Raw genomic sequence first — 22090 nt, 5'->3', positions numbered from 1 at the left:
CAGGTTTCACCATGTTGGCTAGGCTGGTCTCAAACTCCCGAGCTCAAGTGATTCGCCTGCCTCGCCCTCCCAGAGTGCTGGGATTACAGGCGTCAGCCACTGTGCCCAGCCACCATGAGTGTTTTTGGGGCTGTACCTTTGAGCGTGTCTTGCATGCCATGAATGTGTCAGCTCTCATCCAGACTGAGTCAAACTGTTGGGCAGGAAGAATACTCATAAAAATAAGGTAGATTGTGTATTGTATGATGATGCCATCTATATGAAATACCCAGAACAGGCCAGGCGCAGTGGCTCATGCCTGTAATGCCAGCACATTGGGAGGCCTAGGTGGGCAGATCACTTGAGCCCATGAGTTTGAGACCAGCCTAGGCAACATGACAAGATTCCCCCATCTCTATTAAAAAAGAAAGGAAGGAAGGGGTGGGGGGAGGGAGGGAGAAATGCTCAGAACAGATTTGTAGAGACACAGTAGATTAGTGATCGCCATGGTGGAGAAGGAGGGAAGTGGAAATGACTCCTTAATGGTTATGGCCTTTGCTTTTTGGGTGATGAAAATGTTCTGAAGCTAGGTACTGGTGATGATTACACAACACTGCACATACTAAATGTGACTCATGGTAAATCTTATGATAGGAGCTAAGTGGCCTGACGAGACACAATGGCTGAACTTTTGTCCCAGGTGTTTATCAGATGAGAACTACTAATAACAGTGTTTTACTCTGTGCCAGGTGCTGAGCTCAGCTCAACCCATGCATTGCTCTGCATTTCCCTCACATCTCCCCTTTACCAAGGTTGGAGAAGACCAGGAGCTTGTCCGAGGCCTTACAACTAGTAAGAGGCCCTAAACTAACCCAGGATTGGAACCTGGGTTACCTGACTCCAGGGATGACTGACTAGCCTGGTTTGCCTAGGACTGTCCCAGTTTTAGCACTGAAAGGTCCATATCCTAGAAACCCCTCAGTCCAGAGCAAACTGGGTGACTGGTCACTCTGATTCCTAAGCCCATGCCAGGCTCCAAACCCATTGTGCTTCCCTGACACGCTCCTGATTGGATCACCTGCCCTGAAACCTGTTGCACCAAGAGCAATCACTTTGGAATCTCTGATTTAATACCTCGGTATCTCAAAGAAATCCTTGTGGCTTTTCAAGACACAGCATGTAATATTAATGAAAACACCATGCCTTCTGTCTGGATTAATTTTTTATGAACAATAATACGTCTGATTAAACTGGCTGATTTACTAGGGCTGGTACAGGGTGACGTGTATGGTGACGTGTAGATGGTCTCTGACCACGGGGCACAGCTTCTTAGGTAGATCGGGGGATATTCCCAGTGTGCACTTGGCGTTCGTTCTGGCTGAGATGAGCTGTGTTTGCCAGTACCTTGACAAAAACAGGATGGATTAGCCACTAGTCTATCGCACACCCTCACGTGAGGGATGGGCCTGGCCTATGGGGTTTTGCCCAGGCAAGAGAGTGAAGCAGGGAAGTCTGGGGAAGCCACTTGTGTGGCTGGAGTTGCACATTTTACATCTGATCCTCCTTCCCCATTTTCGGCTGTCACCCAGCTACACTGGTTTCACTGTGTTAGAGTATCTCTTAATAGTTCTGACATTCACTGTGTAGGTGCCATTTCTCATGCAAAGAAATCCAGCTCTTGCCAGCAACTCCTTTAGTTACATGTCAAAGAGATGCCAGTCTCTCCCTAAGTGCCTGTTTTCCTTCCAAGGGAGTGAATCAAGTGGTCTGGGAGCCCAGGGTGTCAGCTTTTCAAGTCTGGCAGAGCAGATTCAAATGTTTTGTATAAGGAATGACAGTCCTTCTAATGCCTCAAAGTTGTTTTTTTTTTTGTTTGTTTTTGCAGCTGAGCATCGAGCAGGCCCAGACGGTGGCGGAACAGGTGGAGATGAAGGCGAAGGTTGTGCAGTCAGAGGTCAAAGCGGTGACTGCGAGGCATAAGAAGGCCCTGGAGGAGCGCGAGTGCGAGCTGCTGTGGAAGGTAACGGAGCACTCCCCCACCCACGCTGTGCCCACTTGGCTTCCATGAACCCCAGCAGCGCTCTACAGGACTCTTTTCAGATCCAGGAGCCAAGCTCTTAAGTGTAAAACATTTGGTAATTTTCCAGAAAGTCTGTTGGCAGAAAGATGCAGGGGGTCCCTGGAACATTGTGGGTGCTGTGTGCGGTAAAACAAGAAGGGTTTTCAGAAGTACATGGGTAGCCAAGACTGGAAGCGGTGAAGCGGTCTCCAGTTTTATATTGCATTCACTCAAAGGGAGGCTAAAGAAGGGAGCGTAGTCAAAACTGTTGTTCAGAAAGGCAGGCTGGTAGGAAGCATCCCTATTTTCGGTGACCTGGCTGGTTGCACTTCCTGATCTCTTGTGGAAAACCAGTTTTCCTCTTCGGAGGCAGTGAGTGTGTGCCCTTTCTTCCTGTTGGAGCAGGAAGGAGTGCCGAGCACACTAGTGTGCGGTTTAGATAAAAATCAGCTGGAAGGACTACTCGCCCCACCCAGGCCAGCATTCCAACTGTTCCTTTTCTGATTTTATGTCCCCGCTCAGAAAGGAGGAGAGTTATGTCTATGAAAGGGCCAGTACTCCATGCCAGTTCTTTAGCTATAATTACATTCTCTGAACACATGAAAAAGGCTAGAGCTGACTTAAAAGAGTATCCTTGTGGAGCGTGCCTGTTTCCATCTCCAAACAATATGATGATGGTGGGGATGGGCCTCAGTTTCTGCAAGTGACCTTTGCTAACTACTGTGCCCTACACTGTTCTGCAAGGCATCGCTGGATTTTGCATTGCATTTTCCATTTAGTTAACTTCACAACTGGATGCTTTCTGCCTCTTCTCACCTCTTAAGGAATATGGCTCAATTGCTTTCTGACAAGAAGAGACTTTGGAGGTGTTAGTCCAAGGTTTTTAATTCACATTTTTTGAGCACCTTTGTGGGCATGACATCGTTTTCAGACACTCAGATGTCCCCATGGGTCTGCCAGTGTTATGCCACCCACGAATGTTAATTATAACTGAGGGGCCCACTTCTTGCAACCTGAGAGCTTTGTAGTGAACTCTGCCACAAACTCGCTCTTCTGGATTTCCTGATGAAAAAGGCCTTTGTGTGTGGGGGTTTCTGCCGCTTTCACCTTAGTTACCCTCCCTCCTGTGAGGCTGACCCACTGTCCTCTCTAAAGGCAGTTCTGTTTCAGAAGAAGTAGCAAGTTTTTACTCTTGGGAGAAGCCTGTTGAAAGAAGAGTCAAATCCCTTCTTCGTTGTAGTAAGCAGTTAGTGCGTGCCCAAAAATTCATCCTCAGAGCATTCCAGAAGAAGCTGCCTTAGTTTGGACACTTTTGCTGTAGAACCTTGCTCCGAATCCTGTGGGGGTCCCTCTCTAATTACTGATTTTTTTTTTTTTTTTCCCCTGTTCCTTCCCAGCAAAGCCCTCTTGCCTTGCCTGTCTGTGTCTGGGCATCTCTTTGTTACAAGTTTTGTTTTCCTGCATCTCTGGTTACTTCACTTTAAGATATGTAAGTGCAAGGATTAAGACAATCCTGTTGTAAATATCCAGATGCCTCTCTTCATTCTTGGGCCTTATGTATTTTCAGTGGACTTGGCTACCTCATGGGGTTAGCTGCATGTATAGTTCATGGGTAAGAACCAAAGGTGGAGGTTTGGCCCAATGGGCAAAGCTTCTTTAAATCTGTCCCCACGTGGGCCTCTCCGTACACATGTATCCTGGTTCCCTGAACAGATGAAAAAGCAGGAATGAGTCGAAATCATATAATCACCCCTCCCACCCTAAAGGGAAAGTCAGGTTGAAATCCAGCTCTTTCAACAGTGGACGCTTATTCTGAAACAGCCTTCTATGGCTTTCAGATCTGTAGAACGACTCAAGTCACGATCCTCTGTGAAAACTATTTGGATAAGTTCATTCCCTTCACAGGGGAAAATTGCTTAGAATTAGAGAACTTCTAAAGAATAGAGAAACTAATGTTTCACTGGCAAAACAAAATCCCGTATTTCTAATAGCATGGTTTGAGAACCTCAAGCAGGAATTATTTCGGCAAGTTAGAATCCATGTCCATATATATTATAGCATTTTAGATTTAAAGGGCTCTTTTGGAAATAATATAGACAAATTATTACCAAAAGCGTGCTATCTTGAAATTTGGGGTATAGGGCTTCTCAGGTTCCCAGTTGGGTTTTTTTTTTTTTTTTTTTTTTGAGACGGAGTCTTGCTCTGTCACCCAGGCTGGAGTGCAGTGGCCGGATCTCAGCTCACTGCAAGCTCCGCCTCCCGGGTTTACGCCATTCTCCTGCCTCAGCCTCCCGAGTAGCTGGGACTACAGGCGCCCGCCACCGTGCCCGGCTAGTTTTTTGTATTTTTAGTAGAGACGGGTTTCACCGTGTTAGCCAGGATGGTCTCGATCTCCTGACCTCGTGATCCGCCCGTCTCGGCTTCCCAAAGTGCTGGGATTACAGGCTTGAGCCACCGCACCCGGCCCCCAGTTGGGTTTTTAAAACTGTTTTTAAAATACAGAAGTAAAGAGAAACTGGCCAAGCACAGCGACTCACGCCTGTGATGCCAACACTTTGGGAGGCTGAGGTGGGAAGATTGCTTGAGCCCAGGAGTTTGAGGCCACCCCTGGCAACATTAAGACCCCATCTCTACGAAAAAAAAAAATTTTTGATGCCCTATGGTGGTGCATGCGTAGTCCCAGCTACGTAGGAGGCTGAGGTGGAAAGATCACTTGAGCCTGGGAGTTCTGAGGCTGCAGTGAGCCCATTGTCAACACATAGTCTTTATCCTTCTCTGAGAGAGAGAGAGAGAGAGAGAGAGACACACACATATATATATACAGGCACACGCCACCAAGCCCGGCTAATTTTCATATTTTTGGTGGAGACGGGGTTTCAGCATGTTGGCCAGGATAGTCTCAATCTCCTGACTTCAAGTGATCCGCCTGCCTCGGCCTCTCAAAGTGCTGGGATTACAGGCATGAGCCACTGCACCCACACAGTACGTGTGTGTGTGTTCTTTAAGAGGTTTCAGGCTTCTTGCGGGGTAAGACTAGCCATGAAGTCCTGCCTGATTTTGCCTCTGGTAGCCTCTCTGTCACTCTCTCCACTTTCACAGCTACTTCTGTTGGCTAAACCACTTCCAACCCACAGCTGGGTGATCTCTGGTCTCTGTTCCCTCATTTGTTCCCCTTTAATAAACATTTCCCAAACTAATCCTTTTGTGTTGTTGTTGTTGTTGTTGTTGTTGTTGTTGTTTTGAGACAGAGTTTTGCTAGTGTTGCCCAGGCTGGAGTATAATGGCATGATCTCAGCTCACTGCAACCTTCGTCTCCTGGGTTCAAGCGATTCTCCTGCCTCAGCCTCTCAAGTAGCTGGGATTACAGGCGCCACCACGCCCGGCTTATTTTGTATTTTTAGTAGAGACAGGGTCTCACTATGTTGGCCAGGCTGGTTTTGAACTCCTGACCTCAGGTGATCCACCCACCTTGGCCTCCCAAAGTGCTGGGATTACAAGCATGAGCCACTGTGCCCGGCCCCAAACTAATGCTTTAAGAATATGAATCTGTCATGTCATTCCCCTACTAAAAGCTGTGGTTTTGAAATGCTGAGCCTGTGCCCGCAGTAGGACCTTCATGCTGGCTGTTCCTTTGCTGAGATAGCTGTCCCTTTGGCCTTTTGTCTGGTCTCAGCCTGTAGGTCTGAACTTGTGAAAGGCACTGTCCCTCAGCACTCTTGTCTGTATCAGGGCCCCTAGTCACTGTCTTCCACATCCTTTTTCTACTTTTTTTTTTTTTTTTTTTTGAGACGGAGTCTCGCTCTGTCTCCCCAGCTGGAGTGCAGTGGCACAATCTCAGCTCACTGCAAGCTCCGCCTCCCGGGTTCCCGCCATTCTCCTGCCTCAGCCTCCCGAGAAGCTGAGACTACAGGCGCCCGCCACCACACCTGGCTAATTTTTTGTATTTTTAGTAGACACAGGGTTTCACCATGTTAGCCAGGATGGTCTCGAACTCCTGACCTCGTGATCCACCCGCCTCAGCCTCCCAAAGTGCTGGGATAACAGACGTGAGCCACTGCACCCGGCCCCTTTTTCTACTTTTTAACGGCTATCACTATCTGACATGATCCATATTTCTTTGTTTGCTTTCGAATATTCCTTTTCTAAACTACAACTCTGTGCAAGCAAAGACCATATTTTATATTTTCTGTGGATTACGGCAGTACCTCCAATGCCTGGCAGAGTGTAGGTGCTCAGTAAACTCCTTTGTCAGGTGGCTGTTTTTGGTTTTGGTGGTGGGATCTTGCTATTTTTTTAAGGTGGGATCTTACTGTATTGCGCAGGCTGGAGTGCAGTGGTTATTTACAAGAACAGTCATGGCACACTACCGACTCAGCCTCCTAGGTTCAAGTGATTCTTCCACCTCAGCTTCCCGAGTAGCTGGGACTACAGGTGCACGCCACTGTGCCCAGCTCTAGATGGCTGTTTTAACTTTTATTTTTCTTTAATTTCTAGCTTACAGAAAAGTTGCATTAATTATAGTAACTCCATATATTCCTTATCCAGATTTACTAATTATGTACGTTTTGTTCCAATTATTACTATTACTGTTTTTTGAGATGGAGTCTTGCCCTGTTGCCCAGGTTGGAGTGCAATGGCGTGATCTCTGCTCACTGCAACTTCCGCCTCCCAGGTTCAAGGGATTCTCCCCACATCAGCCTCCCAAGTAGCTGGAATTACAGGTGCCCGTCACCACACTTGGCTAACTTTTGTTATTTTTAGTAGAGACAGGGTTTTGCCATGTTGGCCAGGCTGGTCTCGAACTCCTGACCTCAGATGACCTGCCTGCTTCATCCTCCCAAAGTGCCAGGATTACAGGCATGAGGCGTGCGTGTGCGTGTGCGTCGTGTGTGTGTGTGTGTATGTATGTATATGTATATATGTTTGTGATCTGAGAGTGAGTTGGCGTATTGGAAGCACAGCGCTTTTACCCCTAATCACATTGCAATTATAGAAATCAGGAAATTTGATTTTGATACAGTACTAGCATCTATTCTTCAGTCCATAATCAAGGTTCCACAATTGTCCCAACAGCACTCTATTCACCCCAGCCCCAGCCATTCCCCCCAGTCCAGGGCCACTGATTGCATAGTTGTCCTGTTTCTAGTAACTATCTTCTGTAACCCAGAACAGTTCTTCAGGGTTTTTTTGGTCCATTTTGCTTTTGCTGTCTTTGAAGAAAGCCCAATGTCTTCTGTAGACCATTCCCCAATATGTGTTTGTCTGGTGCTTCCTTGTGATGAGTTGTGGCTTATGTGGTATTTTCTGTGCTTGGCTCTAAGCCTCTGTGTCTTTCTCCACTCTTGCTTTTCCCTCCAGGTAGAAAAGATCCGCCAGGTGAAAGCCAAGTCTCTGTACCTGCAGGTGGAGAAGCTGCGGCAAAACCTCAACAAGCTTGAGAGCACCATCAGTGCCGTGCAGCAGGTCCTGGAGGAGGGTAGAGCGCTAGACATCCTGCTGGCCCGAGACCGGATGCTGGCCCAGGTGCAGGAGCTGAAGACCGTGCGGAGCCTCCTGCAGCCCCAGGAAGATGACCGAGTCATGTTCACACCCCCTGATCAGGCACTGTACCTTGCCATCAAGTCTTTTGGCTTTGTTAGCAGCGGGGCCTTTGCGCCACTCACCAAGGCCACGGGCGATGGCCTCAAGCGCGCCCTCCAGGGTAAGGTGGCCTCCTTCACAGTCATTGGTTATGACCACGATGGTGAGCCCCGTCTCTCAGGAGGTGACCTGATGTCAGCTGTGGTCCTGGGCCCTGATGGCAACCTGTTTGGTGCAGAGGTGAGCGATCAGCAGAATGGGACATATGTGGTGAGTTACCGGCCCCAGCTGGAGGGTGAGCACCTGGTATCTGTGACACTGTGCAACCAGCACATTGAGAACAGCCCTTTCAAGGTGGTGGTCAAGTCAGGCCGCAGCTACGTGGGCATTGGGCTCCCGGGCCTGAGCTTCGGCAGCGAGGGTGACAGCGATGGCAAGCTCTGCCGCCCTTGGGGCGTGAGTGTAGACAAGGAGGGCTACATCATCGTTGCCGACCGCAGCAACAACCGCATCCAGGTATTCAAGCCCTGCGGCGCCTTCCATCACAAATTCGGCACCCTGGGCTCCCGGCCTGGGCAGTTCGACCGACCAGCCGGGGTGGCCTGTGACGCCTCACGCAGGATCGTGGTGGCTGACAAGGACAATCATCGCATCCAGATCTTCACCTTCGAGGGCCAGTTCCTCCTCAAGTTTGGTGAGAAAGGAACCAAGAACGGGCAGTTCAACTACCCTTGGGATGTGGCGGTGAATTCTGAGGGCAAGATCCTGGTCTCAGACACGAGGAACCACCGGATCCAGCTGTTTGGGCCTGATGGCGTCTTCCTAAATAAGTATGGCTTCGAGGGGGCTCTCTGGAAGCACTTTGACTCCCCACGGGGTGTGGCCTTCAACCACGAGGGCCACTTGGTGGTCACCGACTTCAACAACCACCGGCTCCTGGTGATTCACCCTGACTGCCAGTCGGCACGCTTTCTGGGCTCGGAGGGCACGGGCAATGGGCAGTTCTTGCGCCCACAAGGCGTAGCCGTGGACCAGGAAGGGCGCATCATTGTGGCAGATTCCAGGAACCATCGGGTACAGATGTTTGAATCCAACGGCAGCTTCCTGTGCAAGTTTGGCGCTCAAGGCAGCGGCTTTGGGCAGATGGACCGCCCTTCTGGCGTCGCCATCACCCCCGACGGAATGATCGTGGTGGTGGACTTTGGCAACAATCGAATCCTAGTCTTCTAACTGCATTTCCTAGGTTTCTGTGTTTGGGGTGTGTGTGCGTCTCTCTCCCTCTCTTTCTCTCTCTCTCTCTCTCTCTCTTTTTGAATTTCAAAGAAGAAACAGTCTCAGGGAAATTTCTTTTTTCTTTTTTTTTTAAAAGAGAACAAGAAAAGTACAACATTGCTTAAGTCCTACCTCATCTTTATTTTTTTACAGATGAATGTACTTATCTTTTCTGCAGGGATTGAGCCTGTGAAGTGATAATTTCTATCTACCTCATAAATCTTTACATTTCCTTCTGCAGCAGGCCCTCTTCCCCTCCTCAGTGGAGTTTGCATTTCCCTCTTCCCCTGCGTGGGGCATGATATGCACAAGCCTGGCATCCGTATGGCTGGGAGGGCACTGGATGTGTGTGGTGGGGTGTATTCTGTAGATTGAGCCAAGGAAACACAAAAAAAAACTACTAAGTAAAAAAACAAAAAACTATAAAACATGGAAAAAATAGGATTTGAAATGCATAATTATAGAGTATCTGTGTTCTTGAGAATACTGTGTTTATATGGGGTTAGATTATGTTGTGTCGTTTTGATCTTTTGGAAAATCTTCTCTTTTTTTAAATGCTGCAACAGAGAAATTTCCTCTGTTCTCCGTTCATACCTCAGTGTGTTTAACATCCTCTTCTGTATCTTTTCTTAATCTTAGACGTTGTGGCTGTGGCTTGCTAGCCAAGAAAAGCAGACCCTTCATGTTTTAGGGTATATAATCTTTATTTCTTTTAAGGGAGGGTGTGTGCGTGTTTGTTTCAAAGCCATCTTGCACCCAAGTAGCTGAAAATGACACACTGCCTCCCAGAGAACCTCTCCTTTTCACACTTTGGTTTCTTGAAAAAATATATAGATGGTAGCTCAGGATTTTTGATTAAACGTATTCTCAAAAGTTAAGCTTTCTTATTTTGCTGTTAGGTTATAAAGGGTTAAATGGAAGGAAGAAGGAAGTTAAACCTCATTCTCAGAGAGGGTTTTCAGGCATGGGCTGATGTGGACATGAATGTGGGTGGACGTGTGTGCTGAGGGAGTCAGGGAGCACATTAAAGAACAAGGCACCCCTAATCTATAGTTGTTCTGTAGTCCTTGGAGTTTCTTTTCCTAAGAAGAGCAGGCAAAGGAAAGAACTTTCATTTTACAAGCACAATTTTTTTCCTGCTTTGAAAGTTCAGGGAAATACAATGTTTGAAAGTCAAAATAATACCAACAGCCCAGTCCCACACCCTCTGCTTGGGTCACTTTTTATAGGATTGTTTGCACCCAGGCCGTGCTTTAGGACCTCGTGGTTAACATGAATCCCCCCGCCCCCCTCCCCTCAAGGCCTTTGAACATAAAGGATCTAGAAACCAAATTGTCCAAACCTGAAATGTAGGATGTAATGTCTTTTCTTAAACCTGTAACTCGGTACCAAAGAATGAAAAATTAAGGCTCCCACTGCAGAACTGTGGGGTAGAATCTGTGTCACTTTACAGGATTGGTTGGTTGTAAGCTGGACTTGGGTACAAAACTTGTGCTTCTGGGCATTGTCTGTCTCTCAAGTGCAAAGCAGATGTAGCTGATACCCTGCTTGTCAGAACCCAGTGGGTTCCTGCATTGCCCCAAATACTGAAATAAGAACCAAATTCTGGAGGAGCCCTCCTCAGGGAAAAGAGGGTCTCGCAAACAAACGTCAGTGACTTACAAGGGAGACCTCTTGTTTAAACGTAAAGACTTAGGGATCAACTTCTGTTCTCTATTTAAGAGAAATTTCTATTGCAAAATGGGTATAGTTTTAAATGAACAAAACAGATTAACAAATGGAGCAATTTGTTTCTATTATCCCAATAGAAAAGGAGATGATGGGGACAATGTGACAAGTCAATCAAGTTGCTTTTCCCGTATACCTCTTTTGGACGTTTAATTTACTACTACTACAAGCTACGCTGTCTCTTCCCATTGCTTTAATTCTAGGGTTTCTGAGTGACCAAAATGGGAAGGGAAAAAAAAAAACTCATCTCACAGAGGAGAACTGCATGCAATAAAAGATTCAAAAGTTGGAAAGTAACTTCAAACTGCTGCTGGCTCCCAGCTGCTGTTACAGGGTGGGAAGGTGTTAAGAAATCTTGTTTGTTAGAAGCTCCTTTTACTGTAGAATTTAATAGCGAATCCTTCCCCAATGCCTGTTCAGTTGCCTGTTGGCCATGAAGCTCTTTCTGGTAAAGAGTTAATATAATCAAACATTTTTGCTGTTTTCTATTTTGGAGTAACTTGGTGCTGATCCTTCCCTCTCCGCAGCCGCCCAACAAACCACCCTTTAAATACCAAAGACAACTGGTTTTAAATGCTTGAAAAATTTATTGAGGAGATGGATCTTGATTAAAATCCTTTCATAGTCATTTTCATCCCGCTCTTTTCTTTCTAATTTCCCCAGATGTAGGAAAATTTTGGGACCTGAATGAGAAATGTTCTTGGTGCGTAACAGTTGCTAGAGCTCCTTATTTGACGTTTTACTATGAATGTGATTCAAAAGCCAAGATTTTTGCTCCATGGCTGAAATTATCAGGTCTTAATTTACAGACTTAAAAATTTGCAGGCTTAGAGCAACTAGAAACTATCCCCTGAAATATGTGTGTAGGTCAGAGATACTACTACCTTTGTCCTCAGGGGTGGTGTATCTCCTTACCGTTCTTTATCCAGAGTGGTGCATGACTGGTATTTGAGAAACATGGTCACACTTGGAAAGCTTTTGTTTTTAAAACATTGGCCGTTTCTGGCTGTCCACGATTGACTCCTGACCCATAGGGATTGGTGCGAAGCACTTTGGAGAGTTCATTGTATGATGTGAAGTGTTCAAATCAAAGAAGGATGATAAAAGCCAACATTTGGCAGTCCCTAGTGTGAAACTGTGAAAAGTACCTGTGTTTAAATACGTAATCTCCTGCCCGTTATGAGGTAATGCCAGGGTAGCCAGGAGTTGGGTCAAAGAAGGGAGTCTTCAGCCTGATGGAAAAAATAAGGTCCTGGGTGTTAGGAGGTAGGAGAATAAAAAGGTTTCTGGGGAGTAAATGTGACAATTAGACAGTAGTCCCCATGGAGGTCTGATCTGGTCAGGTGGCAAGGGTTGGGTGGGGTATGATGTAAGCTCAGTTTCTGTTTGGAGATGCCCATTGGGTTTGGATATATAGGTTTGGGTATTGAGGTGTTTAAAGGAAATCTAACCCATTGGTAAAAACTACTTTTGCTTGACACTTAACATTTCAAAAGTGCTATTTGTGGTCCCGAGATCTAATGCTGTCTCAGAACGTGTGCCCTGTTGTGGCTGCAAGTGGCACTCAAGTTGATTAGAGCACAGTGACCTGGGCTGTACCCCAAGTGCACTAACTCCTCAATGCCCTTTTAAGTCTAACTTACTTGGGAAAACACGTAACAAAGGGTACCATAAACCGAATCCAGATTACGTGTTGGGCCAAAAATGTTGCCAGAATTGAGGCACTTTGTGATGGAGTTGCAAGAGAATAGCTTGAGATCGGCTCAGTCGGATTTATTCTAGTTAAGCCAAAGCTTAATTATTTGAGGAGGAAAGTCCCTTAGGCTTGAAGCAGCAAAATACTGTTTATATATATGTTGCCTTCCTCATTGGAAGATTCTAAGATTGCTCTGTTCTGGTAGGTGGTGAAAGATATGCCAAAGTTTTAGGCTTGTTTTTCTGATTTTATTTTATTTTTTAATCCAGTGGTGCCAAAAAGTATTTAGGGTATATTTAAGGTATATTTAAAACATCACTCTGAATGAGTTTCCAACAGTCTGGGGCTGTATAAAAGTCACACTCTTGTACTTGTAGGTGATGGTGTCACAGGGCCAGGCCTCCAGAGCTCTACGGCTTTCTCTGGCTTTCTGTAGGGCCAAGGGCATAGGACACAGCATTCCAGACCACACTGACTGCTTTTGTTGAGTTTCTACCTCACTTGTGGCAAGTCATCTACCTCATGTTAGCATCTGACAGGTCTCAAAAAGAATAGTATTAATCCAGTGGGGAGTGGGTGGGAGTGGGAAGCTACCTCTAAAAGAAATGTTACTATAAATCTACAACTGATTTCTCCCAGGAGAAATGTTTTATTTACCTTGAAAGAGAAATGTCAGGCAAATGTAGTCATAAATCCAAGTAGTTCTTCTCAATCTGGCTTTTTCCCCCTCCAAAAGAATTATGCATACCGTTACTATTGTTCAGTATTATGAAACTACTGGTTAATCTGGCCTATTGGAGGACTTAACTACAAATAAGGACCTTTAGGTCTCTTTCTCTTCAAGAGAAAAATATTTTATCTATATTTCAAATGTCTGCAAATAATACCCTTTAGGAGCAATTCTAAAGGTCTAGTTCTTGGAAACATCAAATATTTGAAGGGAATGAGAATCCTCTTGACTTCATGATTGTATTTGTAGCTCTCTGGACCCAGCAGGACGTTCATCACCATGATGTTGCAGCAATCACTGTTTTGACTGAGCAGTGACTGTTGAAGTATGTATTGCTCTTTTGTTTTGTGTTTTGATTTTTTTCTACCAAAGGTAACATGTTGACGGGTTTTTTTTTTTCCTTGTTTATTAAATACTTGATAAAGTTGAGAAGCACATTACCAGGATATACTGTATTGACCTTCCCACCTCTCTTCTGCCCTAATTTTTGGTTGGTTGGAAGAGAGGAGGGTCCTAAGACCACTGTCATTATCATGAGGGGCTTATAAATGTCATGGTGAAGAAATACCTCAATGATGTCTATTTTTAAAACTGATCTTACGGGTTAACAAGCCAGCCTGGTGGGATGTTTTCCATCATCATTTAACCAATAATGGTTCTAAAAGTTTTGTGTATCCACATGGTCGTAGACCTCCTTTTAATGATTGTATTAACTTGCAAGCTCAGGTAGTATTTTTCTGAAGACTCTTATCTCAGAGCACACTGACTGAATGTTGATGTGTGTAGCGAAGTGTTTACTTTCTTTAAATAACCAGCTCTGTAACTCTGTAAGTTCTTTGTGTTTCTAGCCGTCTGTGTAGTTGTCTTCTTCAGAGGAAGATTTTTCACATTTCTGGGATTTTCTTGCTTTTAGGGTGGTAAGATTCCTTTCTTTTTTCCCATTTCTCCTAAAATCGATGCAGGTGAGGGTGGGTGGGTAAGGGGTGTTGTTTTTAACTAGCATGTTAGTTATACTTGGGTGGGTGGGAGGGTTGTGAAACTGAATCTTGCTTAATACTGTCCATTAGCTCTCATGCCGGGTCAGCAAAATGCTTTAATTTTTAACTGTAGAACATATGACTCGGTTGAGTCTTTTTGTCTTTTTTTTTTTTTTTTTTTTTTAAGTAAACACAGAGTTGGGGGAATTAGCCTGGGCATGTTGCCTTATGTTAGAATGACTAAGTTAAACCTCTTAATTTGTATTTGTCCAAGGCAGACATGATATAAGGAATATGCACTACCGTAGTAACTCCCCTGGCTGCAGAAACCACACTGCCAGCCCGTCCGGGGTGGGGTGCTGACTGCCGTTTGCCACTTTGAAATGGGCATTGCCATGGTAATGTGAATCCCATCAATTCAGTAGATGGGTGGGGAAATGAAGATTTCCCCCCAAATCTTTAGGCAAAAGTGAGTTTTTGTTTGGTTGGTTTTGGTTTTTTCCCCCCCTCCTCTTGGCTTTCACATTTTAAATCTTAAATGTTAACTGTTGCAGGCCGCAGGCATGACAGGCAATGAGCAGGTGAAGAACCAATGGAAAAGTATTCAGAAACTCCTGTGTGAGCTAACAGGCTTCTGAATGTATCGCTGTGGTCCACAGAGAAGGCTGGAGAAGGTAGCAAGGAGATGCTGTATCAGCTACTACAGCCTTAAAACAAAGTTGGTGTCTCTTTGGACTTTAAAATTGTTCCTATGCAGCTTATTTTATTTTTGTTTAATCAAATAAACAAGAGGGTTTTTCCATGGCTACAGTGTGTCTGTGTGGTCCTTTAATCCATAGTAAATAAGGGTGTGTGCACTGTACTGGAGGGAAAGGGAGTCTCTGAGGTGGACAGTTCAGGGGCTGCACTGTGACTGCTGGGCCAGATTGGGCCGGTGCAGTGCCTTCAAAAAACGGTGATGGGAGCATTTTTAAATAGAGGAAATGTTAAAGAGCTTAAAAGTTCTGGATCATCACGGAATTTCAGACCTGGAAGCCCTGTGTGTATCTTCTCTCAAGGAGCTGGGTAGCAGATGTCGCCCTAGAGGCAAGTACGTGATTCCCAACTGCCAGCGCCCTGTCCCCCTTTTTCTGGAAAGTCTTGGCCTTATCACCTCTGCCTGAGTAGGGATACCAGAGAGCCATTTGGGGTCTAAACTGTGGCCGCAGGAGATGTGAGCAGCTCGTCCAACTGGCTTCTCCCTGAGGGGGCGGATACTGTAGATGCTAGGTGGGTCGACACTCTTCTCATGAGCTTAATGTGTTCAGAATTTATTTGGGGATTTAATTTTTCATTGGATTTCATTTTCCCAACTTTGCTCACCTATTTTCTTTCGAGTCATACAGCCTCAGGCTTGACTTTTGAATGCAGTATCTGACAAACTAGAGAAACCAGCACCCTTAGGTTCTGCTTTTCCTGATTTTTTTTTTTTTTTTTTCCCCTGTCCTGTGTTCCTTTCCTGCTGTGAGACGTTTACACAGGTTCTAATGGTGCTGGGTCTTACACTACAGTACAGGAAACACCCTCCTAAAAGTGCAGAGCCTCAGCACCTGGCTTGGGAACCACTGCTCTTTCCTTCACTCGTTCCCCTGTTGGTGTTGATACCTTCAGCTTCAACATTAACACATCCTGAGCAGTTGGAAAAAGACCCTGAAGTGTAACTTAATGGACTCCGAATTCTTGTCTCCATGATTCCATCTTCCATCTCACTTTCCCTTTTACCCATAGCTGGACACGGGAAGTGTTTTTTTGTTGAATATAAAAGTTGGGTGGATGCACTTTTTCTTTTAAATAAGGAGTCTTTTCTCTTTAATCTGTTAAAGACCTAAGAGAAGCTAATACAATGAAGCAGGACCCATTTCTGAAGGAAGTGCAGGGAAGGGAAGCATACAAAGAACACCGGATCTTCAGCCTCCCTGATTTCACAGCCTCTTCAACAGGGTGAGATGAGCCTTGAAAGGGCTTAAACTTTCTAAGAATGCCTATACCTCTTTGTAGCAGGCCGTTAGGCTGCCTTTCTTAAAGGTTAACAGCCAATAATAATACAGTAGTGAGTATTGGCAAGAATGTGGAGTAATTGGAGCCCTCGTATATGGTTGGTGGGATTGTAAAACGTTACAGACACTGGTTGAACACTTCTTGACTGTTCATCATAGTGTTAGACATAGAACCCAACAATGTCAGTCTTAAGCACATATCCAAGAGGATTGATGACATGTCCACACAAAAACTAGTATATGAATGTTCATAGTGACATGATTCATAATAGCCCAAAATGCAAGCAACCCAAATTTCCCTCAACTGAAAACTGGACAAACAGCAGTATGTCCTTTCAGGGGAAGTATTATTCAGCCATGAGGTACTAATGCATGTTACAACGTGGGTGAACCTTGAAGTGCTAAGGGAAAGAAGTCAGGCACATAACTGATTTCACATGTGAAATGTCCAGAAGAGGCAAATAGTTGCAAATAGATTTGTGGTTGCCAGGGCCTTGGAGGTTGGGAGGAATTGGCAGTTTTCTTTGTGAAACTCCATGGCAGCCATGGGTGATGCACGTGCTCCGGAATTGGATAGTGGTTGTCGTTTCACAACTGGTGAAAATACTGGAGATTCCTGAACTTTACATATTAAATGTAAAGTGCATTTTATGGTATATAGATTATGAGAAGGCACAGCAACAAATCAAATTTATATCTGACTGCATTAAAAACTTCTGTTTGACCAGGTACGGTGGCTTATGCCTGTAACCCCAGCACTTTGGGAGGCCAAGGCAGGCAGATCACGAGGTCAGGAGTTCAAGACCAGCCTGGCCAGCATGGTGAAACCCTGTCTCTACTAATAATACAAAAATGAGCCAGGCGTGGTGGTGGGCACCTGTAATCCCAGCTACAATCCAGGTTGAAGGGGAATTGCTTCAACCCGGAGGCGGAGGTTGCAGTGAGCCGAGATCACGCCACTGCACCCCAACCTGGGCAACAGAGCAAGACTGTCTCTGGGAAAAACAAAAAAGGCAAAAAACTTCTGTTAAGTGAAGAGGTTTGATTTTCTTTTCTGACCTCCATGCAACTAGTGTGAGCAGCAGTGCAGTTGACCCTTGAACAACACGGGTGCCACATCGGCAAACAAACAGGGACGGAAAACATTTGTGGGATGTGAAACCGACCTATGTGGAGGGCCGAGTTTGTATCCACGGGTCCCGCAGACCATATGGAATACCTGTGTTCCACAGAGTAGCTGCATGGAGTATATGCAGGTTCCACGGAGTGGCCGAATGGAGCATGCGCCGTTTTTGGTAGCTGTGAGCGGTCTTGAAAGCAATCTCCCGTGGTGCTGAGGGATGGCTGTATTTCATTGCATCCAAGTGAACTGTTAGATCTCTCTTCACCTCCCATGACCACAGGCAGTATTCTAGTATTCCTGGTGGCAGGAAGTGTCATCAGCCTGGATCTGGGAGAGGCTGACACAGCAACACACCAGGCAACCAGGAATGCACATGTGATAAAAATATATACTCTGGTTGTGGTTTTATGTTTTAAAAATCAGTTCAATGAAGTACAGTAGGGAAATTATCAATAATGTATCGTAAATTTCAAAATAGAAGAGATTGGTGTTGTTCCTAGCACAAAGAAAAATGTTTGAGGTGATGGATACCCCAAGTACCCTGATTTAATAATCACACATTTTACAAGTTCAAAACTCATATGGACCCCCAAAATATGTCCAACTACTATATATCAATTTTTTTTATTTTATTTTATTTTATTTATTTATTTATTTTTTTTGAGACGGAGTCTCGCTCTGTCACCCAGGCTGGAGTGCAGTGGCCGGATCTCAGCTCGCTGCAAGCTCCGCCTCCCGAGTTGACGCCATTCTCCTGCCTCAGCCTCCCGAGTAGCTGGGACTACAGGCGCCCGCCTCCTTGCCCGGCTAGTTTTTTGTATTTTTTAGTAGAGACGGGGTTTCACCGTGTAGGCCAGGATGGTCTCGATCTCCTGACCTCGTGATCCGCCCGTCTCGGCCTCTCAAAGTGCTGGGATTACAGGCTTGAGCCACTGCGCCCGGCCCCTATATATCAATTTTTAAATTACAAAAAATGAAACTTGAAAAACTAATGAGCAGTATTAAAGAAGCAAAAGCATAAGCCTCAGAATGGGAGAATATAAAGGTATAACTAATAAAGGATTGCCATCCAGAACATTTAAAGAACTACAATAAGGAAAACATACTCCAATTACAAACAACGAGGCAAAGGATGGGGTTAAGTTCTTTCCTGAGCTCAACTGCCCTAGAACTCAGGGAAATACAAACCAAAGCAACAATAAGATACAATGTTATACTCATCCTTTTGATAGAAATACCCAAGTCTAATTATAGCAACTATTGGTGAGAAATGGGAACTGTCCTACACAGCCGGTGGGAGGGAAAAGGAGTACAACCTCTTTGCAGGGGAATTTGTCCATGTCCAGTAAAGCTGAAGATGTAGACACACACATGGATCCAGTCATTTCACCTACAAAATACGCTGTGGAGAAATTCTAGCACAACAGCGTAAGAAGAAGTCGCTGCCTGGTCGTCTAGAGCAGGTAATGCCAAGTATCTTGTCAGTGGGGAAATAGAAGAGTACCTTTGATATATTTATTCAGTGCAAGTTAAAGTGAATGGGTCGCTACATGTGTGTAGGTACATCTAAAAATCGTATTGAGTGAAATAAGTTCTGGTAAGATTTTACAGTATACCTTTTACATAACGTTTGAAAAAAAGTACAAAACAAGACTACGTATTTGCTGTGGATTTGACTTGTTCGGCGAGCATTAAGTGGCTAGGTGGATGGCATGTGGTGGGACTTCTTGCTAGAAGAGGAAACTGTAAAAAAAAAAAATAACCAAATTCTTTATGGTTACTAAAAATGGAGGTTGAGCAAGTAGATTAAGAAAGCCTCAGAACTTTGTTTTCCCTCTTCCTCCCTTTACGACTTGCTCATAAAACATGACAATAGGAGACAGAAATATAAAAACAATGAGGACAGAAATCGGTGTTTCTAGAAAGAATGGAATGGGTACAAAACGGGTATATACCAGGGTATGAAGCAGTAAGAAATTGCCTTTCCGGGACAGACAAGCAACTGCCCCCACCTCACCCCCACCAACACTTCCTTTTCTTTAAAACATGTTGTTTTCTCTACCTTTAACAACAATATTTGTCCCTAAGTATATAGCAATAGACAAAAAATGCGTTTCAGGCCGGGAATCTGGCTGGGCGCGGTGGCTCACACCTGTAATCCCAGCACTTTGGGAGACCGAGGCGGGTGGATCACCGGAGGTCAGGAGTTCAAGACCAGCTTGGCCCACATGGTGAAACCCTGTCTCTACTAAAAATACAAAAAATTACCTGGGCGTGGTGGCACATGCCTGTAATCCCAGCTACTCAGGAGGCTGAGGCAGGAGAATTCCTTGAACACAGGAGGCGGAGGTTGCAGTGAGCTGAGATCATGCCACTGTACTCCAGCCTAGGCGACAGAGTGAGACAACGTCGCAAAAAAATACAAAGTTTCATGTCTCCCAAGCGACAATCCGAGTTTTTAAAATTTAATTTCTTTATTTGTTTTTTTTTTTTTTTTTTGAGACGGAGATGGTTTGAGCACCAGAATAGCACACTTGAAGCATATAATTTGGTGGAATATTCAGGCAATTCAACTTTTAGAGACTAGCATTTTTATGGTTTAGGTATACTTTACATACAATAAACTTCACACATTTTAGAACACGGTTCTGTAAATCTTAACAAAAACACAATCACATAACCAACACAACAAGCACCATCAGGGCAGAAAAGCCAAGCTGGCTTCCTAAAGGAGACAGAAGCGAATGTCTCATTAGTTTCATGGCCATTATCCATGAGATTGTAATACATGCTTAATCTGTCAAAATCTTAACATTTTTATAAAATAATTGGTCTTTATTGTTCAACTATCATTGTCAATAAGACAAAGAAAGTGTTCCAGATTTAAAAAGAGAAAGAAAAAAAAAAGACCAAAGAGACATGGCAACTAGTGCAATACTGTACATGATCTTGCTATAAGAACAATTTGCAAACTGGAAAATGATCAGTAGATTAGATATGTGTTCTGTCAATATTAAATTTCCTAAATTTGATGTATTTAATGGTTATGTAAAATATCTTTTTATGAAGATTTAAAAGAGCATAATGAATGCATCCTACTCTCAAATGATTCAGAAGAGTGTATATAAATACACAGAAAGAGAGAGGGGAGAGAAAAGAAGACAGTGATAAAGCAAGTATAGCAAAATGTTAAAAACTGGTACATCTGGATGAGTGGAATATTTCTTAATACTATTTCTGCAACTCTTCTATAATTTTTAAATTATTTTAAAATCAATCTTTTTTTTTTTTTTTTCTTGAGACAGAGTCTTGCTCTGTTGCTCAGGCCGGAGTGCAGTGGCATGATCTCGGCTCACTGCAACCTTCACCTCCCGGGTTCAAGTGATTCTCCTGCCTCAGCCTTCCAAGTAGATGGGTTTAAAGGTGCCCACCACCACGCCCAGCTAATTTTTGTATATTTAGTAGAGACTGGGTTTCACCATGTTGGCCAGGCTGGTCTCAAACTCCTGACCTTGTTATCCACTGCCCTCGGCCTCCCAAAGTGCTGGGATTACAGGTGTGAGCCACCAGCCCGGCCTAATAAATCTTTTTTTAAAAAGAAAGTTTAATGCTAACTGGTACTTTTTAAAAATTTTTTTATGAGTTTTTTTGTTTTGTTTTGTTTTGCTTTGTTTTGTTTTTTGAGACGGAGTTTCGCTCTCGTTTCTCAGGCTGGAGTGTAGTGGCGTGATCTCCACTCACTGCAACCTCTGCCTCCCGGGTTGAAGCCATTTTCCTGCCTCAGCCTCCCGAGTAGCTGGGATTACAAGCACCCGCCACCACGCCTGGCTAATTTTTCTAATTTCTTGTTTTAGTAGAGACAGGGTTTCACCATGTTGGCCAGGCTGGTTTCAAACTGACCTCAGGTGATCCACCTGCCTCAACCTCCCGAAGTGCTGGGATTACAGATGTGAGCCACCACGCCTAGCCCTAACTGGTACTTATATACCCTTCTCATTGGTGCCAGTTCCTTAAAACACTAACACCGTTAATCAGCCTTCTTTGACTTAGATATCTTTGTTGACTGTATTTTAATATTCTCTATGTTCTTAGAACCACAGAACATTACAATTGTTTTATACAGTCACTATCCATTTAGATCAACCCACATATTTACCTCATTCTTTTTTCTTCGTACCTTCCCGCAACTTTGAGCTGCCTTTTGGGATCATTTCTCTCTGCCTGAAGAATACTCTTCGTTATTTTCTTTAGCAAGGGTCCATTGATGATGAATTCTCTCATTTTTCCATGTCTGAAAATGCCTGTATTTCACCTTTAATTTTGTAGACATTTTAGCTGGAAATATAATTCTAGGTTGAAATTTATTTTCTTTCAGCCTTTTTTAAAATTAAATTTTCGGCCAGGCTTGGTGGCTCACGCCGGTAATCCCAACACTTTAGGAGGCCAAGGCTCATGGATCACCTGAGGTCAGGAGTTTGAGACCAGCCTGGCCAACATGGCGAAACTCCGTCTCTACTAAAAATACAAAATTTAGCCGGGTGTGGTGGTGTGCTCCTGTAATCCCAGCTACTCAGGAAGCTGAGACAGGAGAATCGCTTGAACCAGGGAGGCAGAGGTTGCAGTGAGCTGAAATCGCACCACTGTACTCCAGCCTGTGCAACAGAGTGAGACTCCATCTCAAAAAAAAAAAATTAAGTTTTTATTGTGGTAAAATATACATAATAAGCTGGGCATGGTGACTCAAGCCTGTAATCTCAGCACTTTGGGGAGGCTGAGGCAGGCGGATCACCTGAGGTCAGGAGTTAGAGACCCGCCTGACCAATATGAAGAAACCCCATCTCTACTAAAACTACAAAATTAGCCGGGCATGGTGGCACACACCTGTAATCCCAGCTACTCGTGAGGCTGAG

General features: G+C 44.6%; 2 protein-coding genes across 2 annotated transcripts in view; both read left to right on the top strand.

Annotated features, from left to right (window-relative positions):
• The window catches only part of TRIM71 (tripartite motif containing 71), a 77510-nt gene extending 66264 nt beyond the window's left edge, over positions 1–11246 (top strand). The window contains exons 3-4 of the mRNA XM_050779374.1: positions 1865–1999; positions 7397–11246. Coding sequence (XP_050635331.1) covers positions 1865–1999; positions 7397–8848 — 1587 coding nt within the window. The 3' untranslated portion in view covers positions 8849–11246. The remainder of the gene's footprint in view (positions 1–1864; positions 2000–7396) is intronic.
• Positions 11247–18473: 7227 nt separating this feature from the next.
• CCR4 (C-C motif chemokine receptor 4) overlaps positions 18474–22090 on the top strand; it is a 43429-nt gene continuing 39812 nt past the window's right edge. The window contains exon 1 of the mRNA XM_050779409.1: positions 18474–18643. The gene's annotated coding sequence lies outside the window, so the exon portion shown is untranslated. The remainder of the gene's footprint in view (positions 18644–22090) is intronic.

The sequence above is a fragment of the Macaca thibetana genome, chromosome 2, assembly GCF_024542745.1.
Source record: "Macaca thibetana thibetana isolate TM-01 chromosome 2, ASM2454274v1, whole genome shotgun sequence".
Taxonomy (NCBI): Eukaryota; Metazoa; Chordata; class Mammalia; order Primates; family Cercopithecidae; genus Macaca; species Macaca thibetana.
This window is presented reverse-complemented; position numbering and strand designations above follow the sequence as displayed.